The 17,475-nt window shown below is 34.0% G+C and overlaps 2 protein-coding genes and 1 non-coding gene across 4 annotated transcripts in view; all 3 read left to right on the top strand.

Moving 5' to 3' along the window:
• Positions 1-17,475, top strand: part of LOC127867342 (uncharacterized) — a 442,512-nt gene that overhangs the window by 145,900 nt on the left and 279,137 nt on the right. The window lies entirely within an intron of this gene.
• Positions 6,820-9,827, top strand: LOC127867352 (brain protein I3-like). The gene is made up of 4 exons (XM_052408447.1): positions 6,820-7,014; positions 7,482-7,535; positions 8,234-8,343; positions 8,867-9,827. Exons 2-4 carry the CDS (start codon positions 7,520-7,522, stop codon positions 8,999-9,001), a joined length of 261 nt encoding a protein of 86 aa, XP_052264407.1. The 5' UTR covers positions 6,820-7,014; positions 7,482-7,519; the 3' UTR covers positions 9,002-9,827.
• Positions 13,526-13,598, top strand: Trnar-ucu (transfer RNA arginine (anticodon UCU)). Its single transcript has one exon. It is a non-coding gene; the product is annotated as a tRNA-Arg (tRNA).

Here is a 17,475-nt window from a genome sequence, read left to right as displayed (position 1 = left end):
ACGGGATAGGAACGAGCTGCACGTAGCGCAAACTGTGTATGGACGTCATCTAGTCATATTGCAGATTTTTTTTCTGAACGAAACTATACGTTCTGCATTTTCTTCAAAACGTTGGCGAACTGTCTAAGAACGTGCTTGGTGTATAGGGCCCTTTATAAAGCGTTTCTAAAAACCGCGACTTGTGTGTATGTCAACAACTAAATACGTCTCTTCTTAGATCTGCTCTCATGCAAAACAACTGCCTTCACCGTCGTATGTACCTTTAATTCATACAGCCAAAGACCTATATAATTATATAGGTATTTGATACAGCGATGTGTTTTGTCAAAATCTTTAAGAATTGCTCGTCCCAATTCAACGCTTTTTTGAAAACGATCACATGTTTAAATGGTTTAATTTATTAGTTATTTTAAAAGTTTTGAGACATAAAATCATTACTTCTCTCATACCCAAAGGTATTGTTATTGAAGAAAACAAAATAAAAGCAACTGAACGAGTATTGATATGTAAGTAAATGTAAATTATGAAATTATTTAATGTACATGTTGCTAATACTGAAACAAAACTTACAATGAAGCTGTAAACCACATATTGACAAATTCTTATTCAAACCTTTCTTAAAATGTATCATTCCTTATATGTTCAGTAGCGAAGCGCCATCTCGGTATCTACGAGCGCACCCTATACACTTTCCGAGATGTTCAGCATAAAACACTGATAAACACCTGTAGTGCGTTCAGTTACAGCGAACGTTCGCCAATGATCGTTTGTTTCCGATTCGGTCTTATTGAACGATAAGTTCGGCGCGAACGTTTCAAGATGGCGGCTCCCAGAAAGTTGATTGCGATTTTGAATGCGAAAATCGCTAATAACATAGAAAGTACTTAACTAACAGATCTTTCAAAAATAATAAAACCTATAATAATTTGATTATAATTATAAGTGGTGCGGATGCGATAGTGTTATTTTTCATTAGCGATCGAAATTTAGTGTAAGAGGTGCATTGAATCAGTTATAAAGCAAAGCCCTCAAATAGCGCAATACATTACAAACTTCAAATGTAGTTGTTATTTTCTTTTACATTGAATGCATTTTCGTTTCGTTTACATTTAATGAAAATATTAATAAATTTAAGCATCCAACTGGAAAAAAATACCTGCATATTTTGCGAATTGAACTGTCTTTGAATGCACATGTATATTGAACACTGTTTTGTAGTGATTATGAGCGATACAAATCTGGCATTTTATTATACCATAAATCTATAAAAAAAAATACCCAATTATTTTATATCCATATTATGATCAAACGCGATTGCTTGTTTTCACGATGATGTTTCGAACACTGCAAAAACATCGGAGTTTACATTTGCAGGTACCCGTTAAATACGATAATTGTGTAGCAGTAAATTTCTAAAATATTTTAAATATATTGTCATTATAAAACACTTACGTGTTATGTTTAAACTGGCTAATATATATACTGAATAGATCCTGTTTATCCACTTCGGAAAAATGTACGCCTATTTTTTAGATATGTTCAAATGTTTTATTAAAGCAACTGTTCAGTTTTTGGATTAATATGCCAAGAGATGACACGGAGGTATCATAAATTGTGTTTAATGACCAGACACATGTGGTTAATGACCCCATACTGGGAATGTTTACCAGTGCGTCATCCCGTTGAAATTTGTGCATGCGCAACAATTCTTGACTAAAACCGATGACCAAAATTAGGAACCAAATTGCACTCTGAAATATTATCGTACGCATCTTTGAAAAATAGACTACTCGCTGCCAGCTTTTGCAAAAGAGTTTGAAATAATCGTTTGAATGTTCACAAGTCTGAAAAATAGCCTTCTGACTGGCTGACTAGCACAATTTTTATAGATGTAAAAACGGGACCCATAACATGAACGGTTGCACAGCAATTCCGATGCAAAAAGCAAAACTGGTATTTGCAACTGTGCGCCTTTCAACAGCAGTTTTGTTCATTGGCTTTTTGGCTTAGTGTATGCAAACGCATGTCAATCAAATCGGGAAGTGCTTAACTAAGCAACGAACCTGTTGCTCTCTCGTACTTGTATTTACTTGAATAGAATTGCATTTTTTTAAACAATCGGCTGGCAGACACTGGTTTACACAGATGAAACGCACACAAACTGTAAAAGCCTATCTAAATTAATATTTACGTTGTAAATGCAAGTGTTTAAAGTAATTGGTCCTGTTCATCGGTTTTAATTTATAACTTTACAGTAATTGTAATCTAGAAAGTAGGTTTTCCGGAAAAGCTTTAATTTAATGCAAAATGTGAAAGTTTAAAATCCACATGCAATTATAAATACGTTTCAGATATATTTTATTCATAACAACATTTGACAATAACACTTTAGACAAACGGAAATACATGTTTGCGTCAAATGGAAGCGTCAAAATAACATAACAACAATTTTGTTTATGCACTTTTACTACTACACGATTTTTTTTGTGAAAATGTAATATGGAAGAGAAGGTTCTTTATTATGTTTTAAGAAAGTTAACTGAATGTTAAAATATAGAGAATGTCGTAGTGTATCTATTGTTTTGCCTAAAAAGCGTTCTTTTCTGTAAAAACGCAATTGAAGACGCGTTATTGTCGACCTTCAAAATCACGGCTAAATGTATTTAGCGTACGCCTTAACGCACTACTGCGTTTGAAAAAGTGTTATTAATATGTATGTATAGATCAAATTAAATAATGCGAAATAAATATTGAATGATAAATATTCAGATATCAATATTTTTCGCGTCAAAACAAGCCTTGCTATTTCAGTTATGAATCTTTTTTTATACGATATAAACTTTAAAAGGGGGCATGCTCTTTGTGGTTTAATAAATACTCGTTTACGACACGCACTCGACACAAATTTCGCACATTATATCGTTTATATCGTTTACAAAGAACACCTTACAGCTTCAATTCATTTTGTGATAAAGACGAATGCTGTAACCGCAGGTTCATATGATTCATTTTGATTTCAATTTGTAAACGCAATAGTCTATTGTTAGGTGTTCTTTGTATCCGTCTTTAAGACAATTCTGTATTGACATGCACGCGGAACGACCTCAAATAAAATACGCATGTCTGCATTAAAATTGGGCCGCTCACATTATATGATTAATAAAATATGCTTTGTACCCACGGTATTTAAACAACATTATTGAAAAGCGAATTCTTGCACTTCCTGTAGCTCAATGAACGTCAATTCAAATCGTTATGATTGCGCTAAATATATAGAGAAATAAGTGATTGTTGCCACTTTTATTATTGTAACTACATTGGGTGCCCTGCAAACACACACACATTTACTTTCATGACGGTGAAGCGTAAAATCTGCAAGACCCGTAAAAACCACAAGTTCCGGTTCCGGTCTTGTAAATTTTACGCTACGCTCCGTAAAAATTTCATGCCGTCAAAATTGCAAGTCTTATTTTCTTATTTTCTTTTGTATTGATTTAAGTTAAAAATGCGGAGAAAATATACAAATAAGGATTTTGAATGGGCTGGTATTCATATCTTCATTTTTGGGAAACAAAACTCCTGTATAAAACTGAAAATTCGGCGGCGACTAATTTTCGGGCATAATTTTTAGGTCGTACCGTTTGAATTGCATATTGGTCCATATATATTTATTTTAAGAGGTTTGAAGGTTTTGTCAAAATGCAGTTTCGTCACACTTAAGTTTCTGTGTAAATTGGGTTGTGGTTTCACAGTAGTAATTTAAAGTGTTTACTGTTTATGTGTGCTATGTTCTTCTTAAAATTGGGATTTTATGCCATGAAATATGCAAATCGAGCTTCTTATGTGCTTTATACTTTCAATATTAATCTTATTTATCAAAGAAAAGCTTAATAACAATGTAATTGGTCACACTCAGGTTGAAAAGGCATACAGTTTATTCTGCATACCGTGGGGTAAAAATGTTCCATACGGAAGTCAAATCTTTCAATAAGGCCGTTTAAAATGGAATTCAAGTTTATAATGCACTGCATGTTCCCAACGTGTCATATTTTTCAACATATATAACTTGGCTTTTGTGTGATTGGCAAACAGATATGAAAAGAATCAATACTGTGATTATTCTGCACTTGACTTTGGTGCAAGATTTTTTTTCATTAAAATCTTCCTTTTTTGCTGTAAAATATGAAAGTCAAAATTGTATGTGACAAATGTTTCCTACTGTGCATCAAATCGACAAGATATAATAAATAAAAATAAAGTTATTTTATAAGTAGGCACTGTAATGCAAAAAAAACAACAACAAACTCTTTCTTGTATAGTTTTGGTATAAAAATAGTGATTTGCTTGTTCAGATTTGGATGCACTGTATAGGTGAAAATATGCAAGTCAATATTCTAAATTGTTCTTAATTTTCTTACTGTTCATCTTAATTAACAAGTATAGCTTACCCACAGCGTTATTGTCTATAAACAGACAATAAAATGCTACAAGCGATAATCTTTGCATACTCTGGCACTGAAAAATAAACTGATTTTCTTATCAACATGTGTTGCTGTTTTTATGCCTAAACTATGCAAATCAATTTTTGTAATGTGCTAAACTTTCCAATTGTGCATAGTGTAAAAAAGACATAGCATCCTTATAATGTCATTGATGACAAAAAGACATTCACAGACTAAAAGCAATTGTTCTTGCCTTTTTTGGATTATACAACAGTTTTGGGGATATTTTGTGAATTTTTCGCCGTGAAATTTGCAAGTCAGAATTCGTATGTGCTTAATTTTCTAACTGGTCACGCTATTCAACAAATTTATCTTTCTTGTAATATAATTATTTAGAAACAGGCAATACATGCTAAAAGCATTTTTCTTGCATACTTATGGTTAGACACTAGTGATTGTTTCGTTAAAATGGGGATTTAAGGCTGTAAAAACATATAAGTCAATTGTCTTATGTGCTCTTTTTTATATCTGTTCATCTTATTAAACAAATATAGCTTACTAATAATATAATTGTTAAGAGACAGTCCTTAAAATGCTTACCGCGATGTTTTTTGCAGATTTTAGTTCAGAAAATATTATTTGTTTTTGTTAAAATTAACATTTTGTTCTCGTAATGTATTCTGATGTGCTAAATGTTCCAACTATCCATCTTATTCAACAAACATAGCTCGCTTATTAAATTATTGCTAACGAACTAGAACGCACAGTCTAAAAGCAACGTTTCTCGCATACTTTGAGGTAGAAAGCAGTTATATTTTGTTAATACCTCATGAGTATTTATGTGTATTTATTATTGCTTTATTGTTATTTTGACGATGAGCTGTATATGCTTTTGTCGTAAATAAACTATCTGTTCTGTTCTGTTCTATATTAAATAAATAATGATTTAAACTGGATCACATTCTTTCTACAGTCGATGCAAGACTTTGAGGATTTACACTGGTTGATAAGTAGCCTAAACTCGATATTTGCTATTAAGGAGTCACATAACACTAAAGTTGTTGTAAGCATTAATATAATAGCAAAGTAATTCAAACAAAAACGCAATGAAAAAGAAAAACAATTCAATTTGATTAGAAAATTTAAAACGTTAGGTACATATTCATAGTATAATACGCTCTTGTGATAAAAAATACTGTGAAAGAATCTCTCCTATATCTGCATTGCACGTGCAGCCAACGCATTGTGGGAATAAATAAATGGGAACAGTCAAACGCCAGAAACATTATGACGTACGGAATACCGTTAGTGCCATCGTGGTTACACATTAAAATCCAGAGGGCGACAATGCGATAGTGCGATGGCGACAATGCGATAGTACGATGGCGACAATGCGATAGTGCGATAACGACAATGCAACAGTGCGACAATACGATGGCGACAGTGCGATATTACGATGGCGACAATGCGATAGTCATATCGTTCATCGTGCATCCCTCCATGGTTAGAACGTAATGCCTTTTCTAAAGAAATTCTGTACACTTCTTTTACAAAAGCCTTTAGCGGTCGCATATTTGCCTTTTGTTCGTATTTCCTGTATTATTTGTGTTTCTGTAATACTTGTGAGCATTTCAATGCTTTACGAGAATATTTGGGTGCATTTCTTGGGTGACTTGGCCTTTGTCAAAATTTTACAGAAGAAAGCTAGTTATCAGGAGGTGTCTTCGTTCCGACATATTCCTTTTTTTAAATAACAGTTCTTCCAGTTTTTGGAAAATAACACATAAATCTTAAAGATGATACCAGACTTGAAAAAAACGGAGAGTCAAGAACAATGCCTTGAAATTGGCACAGTTATAATGAGACCCAAAGGAATTTTGATTAAATTTTAATATATCCTAGTAAAGCAAGTTTTATCCACTTACGATTAAGATAATTTGAGTCGTGTTCTGAGAAAACTGGGCAAAATGCATGTGCGTAAAGTGTCGCCTAAATTGGATTTTTGCTAAGAAGAGAAATCATTTTAACGAAAAGTGTCATAAAAGCGGAAAGTGTCGTCCCAGATTAGCCTGTGCGGACTCCAGAGGCTAATCTAGGACGACACTTTACGCACATGCATTAAGCCCATTTATCTCAGAATGCGATTCATTTATTCGCATTAGGCTTTAAACGCTAACGAGCTATTTTTTCAATTTATATAAATGATTTTGTGTGATTTTGTTTAACGCATATTTAAAGCAGTAATGTAACGTTACTCGACCATTGCATAATCATCCAGTTGTATTTTCGTTTAAGGCATACATAGAGAGAAATCGGGAAGTAAAGCTTAAGACTAATTATACAAGCTATATTCACGGACTGTTTTATCAGTAAGAAATTCCTTAAGGCAAACGCTATGTAGATTTTGCAGCTTTATGTTAAGGCAATATGTGTTCACATCGCATCATTGATTAAGGAAGTTTATTTTACGATTTTCAGTTAGTTACATTTATTTATAACCTATCCTTGCGCATTGTATTCAAAACAACAGTATTAGGAAAACATATTATCGGGACTAAAAACAAAACGAACCGTAAGTGCTGTAATTATTTTGGGACACATTAAATAATTACTTGACGATGTAGTATTGCAAGTCATATAAAGTCAATTTAAGAACAACAACAAAGCGCTACAGCTTCATCACATGAGAGTATCAAATACTTAACGATCCATTTATTATATCTGCATTTATGTTTTTGACATGCTTTTTAAATAAATTAAATAACAAAATGATTGTAATTTGCATTCCGTTGATTTTGTAATTTTTATTCGTTGTTTTGCTTAACGAACACTTTTTACAAATACTACTTCTGATTGTGGCTTATGTAAATTCCGTTTATGGTTTGCTCCTGTCTTTTTCTGTAATTATATATTTTAGATTTAAAATTCACAATTTGTGATGATTTTGGAAAAAGGTCGTTATAATAAAAGTTTTTAATTGGTTGAATTGCAACCAAGTTGACATGCTTTTATTCACAAATATAAACCAATTGTTTGCAGATTAAATCTGATATAGTTTATCTGACTGAACAGTGAAAATGGCGGACAACAGAGGTAACTAAAACTGATTAGAGTTGACACAGTTGTTATTCATTTATCCCAAAAGTTTCATTACAATTAAAAGCATTATATACAATAATGTTGCTTTTAGTACCATCACACAATATTAAGTTAATGTTTTGGGAGTAAATTATGCAAATCTCAGGTTTGGAGAGCAAGCGCGAGATCGGCTTCAGGCAGCGTCGGAAGCACGACGTAGCTCTCGTGAGCTTCCCGAAGCCAATCTCGCGTTCGCTCGTAAATGTTCGGATATCGTCGCGGGAAATTATCATAAAATATATTATCACACATAAAAAGAAAACCGAGCATTTTGTATCTCGTTAAATCTATGTTACCAGAACACATCTAGCGTTGAAATATTGCTATTAGGTACACTGATTTTTTATGGGTTAAATTTATTTAACAAAATATTTTACGAAATATTCATTGGTTTTGAGCATTTATATGGCTTTAAATTTATTTTCCAGCCATGTAAATTTAATGTATATGTTTATAATTATGATGAGCTTGCAATAGGTATGTTCAATAACTATTATGATTCCATTCTGTTACACAATATTGTATCTGACTGGAAATTTGCATAGCAAAGTTCTATATGTAATTTGTTGTGTTCTTCATAAAGCATACCAATCACATACGGATATATCAAAATATTATGTTGACAATGGAATAGATTATTTGTATCCTATCAGGATATGGAACTATGCCGCCCGGAGCCCCTGGTCCACACCAACCATCCCCAGGGCCATACCCTCCGATCGGGCAGTATATGCCTGTAACACCTAATTGTATGGCATGTCGGGTAGGTACATTGTTATTCATACCCTGCTAAATATTGAAGCGTATAAATACAAAACTTATGAGGTTCAATTGTTCTATCATAATGTATAATTGAGTAATTTAACATAATTCGCTTACTTTAAGTATTTTCGGGATACGGCCTTTCCCAAGCGAAGTATAATCGTATAATGATAAAAGTCAATTGATGTCATGTGATGTTAAGCTTTTGTGTTTTACGAAAACAAAACACAAATAAAAAAGTGAAATACGATTCTTATCATTGAGTCAGTGTTACTCCAGCTTCCATTGGTTTTTATTTTACTTATTGTGCTGCATATCATGTTTTTAACAAGCAACTTACCGTTCGCTTTGAGTAATTATGGTATATTAGGTGCATATGGTATTAAAAGATCTCTCATAATACTGTTTCTTGACTTTCATTGTTCTTATATTTGTGGAAGAATTGCAAGTGTTGTTCTCATGATATTGTTTTAGTTTCGTGTTATCCTGTTTGTATCTCATTATCTCATAATTGGCTCTTGTAGGTTGGCTTCATGCAAGAGGGGTACTCCATTGTTGGTATTATACTTGCCATCGTCTTTTTCCCTATCGGCATCCTTTGCTGTCTGATGATGAAAGAGAAGAAATGTTCAAACTGTGGGTCTACCGTTTCCATGTAAAGCCGGGATATCTACGAACTTATAATGAAGAAAGATTGGTGTTGATGTGTACATATCTTACATTGTGCCTCATTATTTCTACATGGATCCATAACCCTACTTACATAGCATTATTGGAGACTTTAACCCTAATATAAAAAAGTGCCAATGAAAAAACGTTATTTTGTGTTTTTGAAGGTATTAATACATGTATATTATTTTAATGCTTGTTTGATTTTCATGGAGATGTTTTGTTATGTCCTAGTTTGTTATACTATAAGATGTAAGGGGAATTCTAATTTCATACCGAGTATGAATTGTTAAGAACTATGCTTTTCCTAATCTCTCTACATAATAACTTGTAAATTTTAATTCACTTTCTAAGATTTCTAAATCTTGTTCTATCTCGCTGAATTTATTAAACATATTGTCCATTTATACACAAGATGCTTTGCACTTTAAGAAAACCCGTGTCAGGGAAAAATAATCTTGTAACTGAAACCGCACTCAGCGGGATTTGAGTCATATCGACGTTTTTCATTTAAAACTTCCTGTTCAAATAACATCCATATCTATAGAACACGCTTCCGGGTGTGATGTTCCACGTTATGGTGGTATAGATGCTCTGTGGTGTACCGCATTTGCTCTTTAAAACTTAAGTGTATGTTGCAAGTGTGCAACGTAACTCGTACTGTTTTTCGACCAATTGTGTTGACAATAATACAAACAAATTCGTTGCAGTGGTAATTATTATATTACTTTTTTCCGCTATATTAAAACGATGTTGTTAATGATGATAATGATAGATTTTACTATTATTATTATATAATTAAAAATGAAAAATTGACCGGAAAAGATTTTGAATGGCATTAGTTAAAAAGGCTTCATGTCAACAAACGATTTCAGAAACAAACTACAGCAAACTGTGGACTCTCATAGTTTTTGCTCTATTTATTCGCAGTAAGAAGAAATGATTTGAATCTAAGACATGACTTAGTTGGTCATATGAGTATTCAAAGCGTAAATTGCGTTTCAAATGTAACATTTACAGACGAATTGCACTCAAAGACTATGAGATACATATTACTGTAAAAGCATGTGGATAAAAAATAATGATTACGTCTGTACACAACAACGTCGTTTACTGAACATATACAAACTCAAATTTTAATTTTATCGAGTAAGGTTTCAATGTGTTAGATGTGGAACATGTTTGAAACAAATGCGTTTGATATAGGGTATAGCATACACCAAATGAGCTCTTAAATATTAGACAACAATATAAGACACACAGTTGTATGTTGTCATTTTAATCAGCCTTAACATACGACAGTTAATACACAAAATGTTGAAATGAACGCGGTCTCTTTAACAATTATAACGGAAAGACCCAGTATATTAATTTTCTTAAAGATCATAAAATGCTCAAAATTAACGAAAATTTCGTAGCATAAATATATCTCATAAAAAATTACTGTTCCTTAAGGCAATATCCAAAATTTCATCGCTAGATTTGGTCTGGTAATATTGATTTCACGAGATACAACACGCTCGTTTTTATTCTTTTGTAAAACAGTATATTCCCTTTGAATTACCGCCGACGTTATCCGAACATTAACGAGCGAACACGAGAATGGGCTCGGGCAGCGTCGGAAGCAAAACATAGTCCTCGTGATTTATTTATAATTTGTTTTACATTTCAAAGGTAATTCTTTTATAGTTACAATTTGTAGATTATCTTCATAAGTGTGTTAGTTCAAATAGCGTTTACTTTATTGCTTTGTATATTCAATTGAAATGGTGTATATCTGACGCTATAGAATTCTTATAAAACCGTGATAATACTTTCTGGGATAGCTTGCATAAAGAATATGAAAATGAACGCAAACCGAAGTAATCCGATCCTGCCTCGAGATTATCCTCAAAACGAGCAAGATGACATCGTGAAACGATTTTACGATGCTAACAAGTTGAAGAGTGTTTGTATTTTAACTATTTTATACCAATGTTACGGTCTTCCTATTGTTATTAACCTTCGTTTGGCACTTTTTTGTTGTTGGCAGTTTGTATTAAGCATAATAGTATTGGACAGTGTTTACGGATCTTTAAACGACGAGCTTTTTATTCTTACACAATTTTCAATTTTGACTGATTCAAAGCGATTTCGTTAGAAGAAACACATGAACATCATACATGTTTTGTATTGTGTGACTGTTCTGTACATTCGGGTCGGAAATGACACATACTATTTATTTTAATTTAATTTGCACCAATAGTGAGTGGGTTTTATGTATAATTCATACTGAATATACTGTGATTCGAACAAATTACAATTTTGATGATTTTTGTGTTTATGCATGTCGACTTTTTGCCGATTTTATTTATATTTCAAATCATAACCTTGTAATAAATAAAGGGATAAAGGCAGAGATTAGTTAATGTTAGCATTTTTATTTTCATAGAAAATTCGTTTTTACTTATGTAATCAAATACATGGTTAAGTATATAGAATATTATGGCCATGAAGCATGGACTTTATGTTTGTTATTGGTGTATTAATTGTGTGCATTGCCTGGTAATTGTTTATGTATGTAGAACATTTTGCTGATACCAGAAATGATTTTACAAAACGGATACGTTACTTAACTGCTTGTCTATATATCAAAATAAATATACAACTTCCTTGGTGTGTATTGTATATAAAACCACTTTAAGATTATATGTATAATATTATTTAAATCACCATTATAACTTGAACGTGGAAGTGATCGTGCTGCTCGTTCTGTCATACCTACTCCAACACATTATGTTTCCGAAGGGACAGTAGGTTAACCTTTTGTCTGGCCGTCCGGCCGTATGTCTGTCCTTTGGCCCAAGGGCCGTTTTACGGCTAGGGCCGCTTAATGACGCCCGACCCAACTCCGCCATATGTGATCGTTTATATTACAAACCACATTTTTTCACTCACTTATATGAATTACCCAACCAGTTGTCCATACTTTCATTCAACTATATTTCCCAATATATGACGTATCTCTTGTCACGTATTTTCTTTGACGAAGCACACAAATTAAATCTATAATTTCTGGATTTTAAGATATAAAATTTGAACATGATTGTTTTTCTTAAGGTAAAATATTTCCTTAAATCATCAGACGGATCCAAAAGATATTTTGGAGTGTGGGTTTGTCTTAAAACTGGAAACTTCAAAACGAATAAAAATGAATAGCTGCGGCCAATCATTCCGTTTCGTACGTCGTGTTCTTGTTCGAATGGTTAGATCTCTAATTTATATACAAACGTTTCCAAAACTAATTGTGGTTTGAATGAATACGATATCTAAGCAGGTGATGAAAGGAACGCTCCACGGCAGTCTGGGGGACATACAACAAACTGCTACCTTTAAGCAGAGAGCCTTTGTGTCCATCTGAGTGAACGACATGAAAAAGAACAAATGAGTTCAAATTATTGAAATAATGAACATAAAATGGAAGAGCACATCGTTGTAATATTACTATTATAAGAATTGCAATTAGTTTTTTACTGAGAAAATCGGTTGTTTACTAAATTTTGTTTGAAAAAGTAGCATCCTTACTCTATTCATATGGCTCCTCTTCAGAAAGTGTTGAGTATAGAATGTTTGTAAATTGTAATTACATTTATAAACATTATTAAAGTTTCAGCATTAAATAAATGTTTAGCCTGTTAAAAAGTTTTTGTACAAAGGAAGAGTGTTTTAACAATAAGTTAATAAAGAGTGTTACGAACGTTTCAGTTAAGGTCGATATATTCATCAACCGAAAGTTGTAAACTAGAAAAAAATAAACAAAATAGGTGACCGAAAGTTCGACAAAGAACAATATTTTACTTCATTATTTGTGTTTTTCATGGGTTCGGTTTTGTTTTTTGTTTCTTTTGTTTCGGTTAAAATAAGTGTATTGTAATTTATTTACAAACTTAACTTGAAGATTGTTTTGTTTGACAATTGTATCATATTTGACAATTAAATTGCCTAGATATGCATGGACCGGGCGCGAAACATTAACGACGGAGGGACTACATGCTGATGACGAATGTCGATTCTCAACACAAAACCGCCATATAACTTGAGTCTACAAGAGATTGAAGGGTGGATGTGCGATTATATTAAACTAACATTGTACCATACATAAAGTATTTTTTAATTCATCGAATAAAAAATTCTGTCGGAGTTTGATTGTGAGCGGTTTAAGTTAAGGCGTATTTTCTGTACAGTTGTTAGAGTATGTAACTTTATTTTGCTTTGCTTAGTTTGAAGATTGATTTGTCAGTGCGCGAGATGCACGTGCATTTTATGATGGCGGACTATCACTTCACTTCACGCGGTCTGAATCACGTTTCTTTTCAACATACAGTAGGATTCAGTGGATACAATAAAGTTTTGTGTAAATATAACTTGTATACATGTTTAAAGCAATGATAAAGGCCTATTTATTTCTTACTTAAAGTCAATGTTGCACGTGAAATTATTACTTTTCAATCAGAGTACTCAACAACAATGTATCTGCCACCGTGGCCTAATGGATAAGGCACCGGCCTTCTAAGCCGGGGATTGCGGGTTCGATCCCCGCCGGTGGTAACTTTTATTTTCAGCATTGCGAAAAATCCCATCGGGACTGGCACTGTTCTTTCTATGTATTAAACACACATAACGTCATTAGCAACAACTCTGTTGTGTGATTTGTATGGAAGGGAATTTCCGCCAGTGCATGCATGATGTTAAATGACATTCTTATTTAACAACTGTCATGTGAATTCTGTAACATGGTAGTTGCATTTCGCCTAGTTACATTAGCTGTACAAGCACTTCATATACTTGTGTCATATTGATAAGTTTATATTTACTTCATTTATATCTTTTCTGCGCGTGTGTTATTGACAACTGCAGTTAACCTTTTGGACTTTTTATGAATGCTTATTTTAACGATGTTCTTTGTTTTACTATGTGCATTTGGCTATGTTGCTACTGAATTTAACAAGCTGTTAATATCTTTGTGGATCTATATTTCTTCTTAAGTCGATTGCTAGTGCGTCTCTGATTTAGGATTAGTTTTCGGTTTTGCATACACCGCCATTATAAATAGTTTACGTTGCGTAAAGGAGAACCATAATTCCAGCGCAAATTGCGCGTAAATTACTATTGCCTGGAGATCACTCTAAACATCAAAATCAAAATCTCCGGTATCAATCGTGATATATCGACTATCCCTGGAATACTCCGTAAAAATGCATCATTTAAATACAATAAATATGCATTATGTCGAAATACCGTCTTCCAATAGCCTCATTTACTAAAACGCGGTGAGCGGGTAAAAACATAGCCGTCTGCAAACATGCCGATTGCGGCGACACGAATTACCATTAGCAAATTAATGTTGATGTTTTTACTTTCATGACGCATATCGACTGTTTTGTTGAGAATCTCGAACATGTTTTAAGAAAATGATAAGGAAAGATAAGGCATTTTTCGTCGAAAAAATATAAGACGATGCCTCACCCTCTAATATCATTTTTCTGACTGCGGAATGAAGGGTTGAAGGCGATTTCTTGGTGTAAAAATGACACTTAATTGTTTCGTGTCATCGATCTTTAGTAATATTTTTTCCGGATAAGTTTTGTTCTCGTTCACTAACTACCTCTAATTGTGTATTCATGTTACATGTCTGCTATTTACACTATAACTACCTACTCCCTAACTCACATATACCGATGTACTAATTTAGTAGTTTTAAAGGGGCCTTTTCACAGATTTTGGCATTTTTTAACTTATTCATTAAATGCTTTATATCGATAAATGTAAACATTGGATCGTTAAAGCTCCAGTAAAAAATCAAGAATAAAATTAAAAAAAGGAAAAGAACATTGCCCTGACCAGGTTTCGAACCAGTGACCCCTGGAGTCCTGCCAGAGTCCTGAAGTAAAAACGCTTTAGCCTACTGAGCTATTCCGCCGAGTACATATTCATAAAGTATTTTATACCTTATATAAGCAATCTTCGTAGTTTCACAAAATTTAACGACAAAAACAGAACTCTCCAAATTATTCAATCGTTTCGCGTTGCAACGCTTTATAATTTTTAGGTTTTCAAATCGTCAAAAGATGCATATAATGGCTATATTAGACCATGGTAAATGTTCAGTATTACTGTTTCCTCACAAATATTATAACTAAAACGAAAATTTGCGAATCTGAAACAACTTTTTTCAATTTTGTCAATTTACCAAAGCGTGAAAAGATCCCTTTAAAGACCTATTCGCTAATAAATAAATAACATCGGAACCACGAGGCTCGACATGACTTTGTGATACAAATGACTTGAAACGTTGATTGTTTTGTATTACTTTGTTACTACGTTAGCCCCGTCACACCGGACTGGCGTTCTTACGGCGACCTAAGATGTGTTTCTTCTGGAAATTTCTGATTGTCGTAGTAAGGACGCCAATTACTTTTTCGGTAAAATGCTGTTTTTTCGCCTTCCCGTCACAACCAGCGTCCTAGTTTATGGCGTTCTGCCCATATCTTTCCCATCACACGCAACATTCGTATTTGTATATGAGCTTCCGTCTGGGAAAACGTGGCTTAATGCTTGTGCGTAGAGTGTCGTCCTAGATTAGCATGTGCAGTCCGCACTGGCTAATTAGGGACGACCTTTTCCGCCTAGACTTTATTTTCGATTAGAAAAAAAAACTAAATGAAATTCGATAGGTACTTTAAACGATACTTAATACATGCATTAATTACATTTGTAATGCACAATATATCATATATATTATTAAAGTATAAACATAAATTCCAATAATTACTTAAAAATTGAAAAGGCAACTTTTCATTCATATGACCCAGTGTATTAAAACTATCTCCGAAAGTGGTTACAGCAGGCATTACCAAGTATAGTCAATAATAAGCCTATACATGAGTGTCAAGCTGAATAAGTTATATGGCCAATAAAGAGATACTAATACACATGTTATATCAACTATAACTGGTTTATCTTTGGTTCAACTCTACTTTGTTAGTTTAATAGTGTATTGCAGGTTTAACGCATGGAAATTTATGTGCGAAAATATTTTTTAGGATGCGGTTTCAAATATCATGCTACTTGACCGCATTTAAAATATTTACGGGTTTCCAGGAAAGATTTTCGAATCCGAAAAAAACGAAACTCGTTATTTGATTGTATCTATTCTTTTTATATAAATGCTAGGAAAATCTATCGACACCGCCCCATTTCTCACAAGCGTTAAAGTGAGCCATATTGTGGAGAAAACTGGGCCGAATTCAAGTTCTTAAAGTGTCATCAGAGACTATGCTCTGAAGTGCGCATAGGCTAATCCGGCACAACACATTCCGCCTTTTTAAAGTGTCATCAGAGATTATGCTCTGAAGTGCGCATAGGCTAATCCGGCACAACACTTTCCGCCTTTATGATATTTTTCCTTAAAGTAAGTATTTTCAAAGCAAAATCCCGTAATGATTCGGCCCCTATAAGCCTGTGCGGAATGCGCCGGCTAGTCTGGGTTGACACTCTATGACAGCACAAGCTAGTCGGCGCAACATTTTCCGCTTTTATGGCACTGTTCCTTTAAAGGAAGCGAACATCCAGTTTAGGCGTAAAGTTTCGTCCTCTGATTAACCTGTGTTGCCTGAGTCGGCTAGTCTTGAATAATACTCTAGGCATATGCGCTTTTGGAAAACGGGGTTTAATGAATGTGCGTAAGGTGTCGTCCCATATAAGTCTGTGCAGTCCGCATATATGTCCATATGTCCATCCGTACCTTCGGTCGTTCCTTCGTTTGTCCGTGCGCCCGTTCGTCCCTTATTTAGTCCGTCCGTTCGTCCGTCCGTCAATTCGTTCGTCCGTCCGTCAATTCGTTCGTCTTGAACACTATTAAACTTGCTTTTGGTTGTTTGTTCTGCAGTCGGACGTTCTGCCGACCGGTTTCTTGACTGTATGTGCCGTGGAGTTCATATTGCCTTCGTTCATACGTGCGTCCGTTCGTTGTCTCTTCTTTCGTCCGTCCGTTCGTTCGTCCCTTCTTCCGTTTGTTCGTTCGTTCGTTCGTTCGTCCGTCTACAGTTTCCGCTAGCGACTGACAGTTTGTTCATTTAAAACAGGTTATTGTACTGTTTTCGGCTACTTTTTTGGCTACAGTTTCCGCTAGCGACTGAAATTTGTCAAATTAATGGAAATAGTTCACCGTGTTCTGTTTCTGGCTACCTTTTGTCTATAGTAGCCGCTTGCGGCTCTGGTAGCCAGTACCGTCTTTAGGTTTTGGATATTCAGCCGCAACCTAGCCGCCACTGGCTGACTTACGCTACCTCCAGGATACCCATTTCGGCTGCCTAGCGGCTAGTTAGCCGCTACCTTTTCATTTCTGTAAGGGTGTCTTTATGTATCTTATTTACATGTGACAACGTGCTATTTTTTTTCGTTTTAAAATGTATCTAATGATTTT

Source organism: Dreissena polymorpha, chromosome 2 (genome assembly GCF_020536995.1).
Source record: "Dreissena polymorpha isolate Duluth1 chromosome 2, UMN_Dpol_1.0, whole genome shotgun sequence".
NCBI classification, from domain to species: Eukaryota; Metazoa; Mollusca; class Bivalvia; order Myida; family Dreissenidae; genus Dreissena; species Dreissena polymorpha.
The sequence above is the reverse complement of the archived record's forward strand: the minus strand, read 5'-3'. Positions and strand labels throughout refer to the sequence as shown.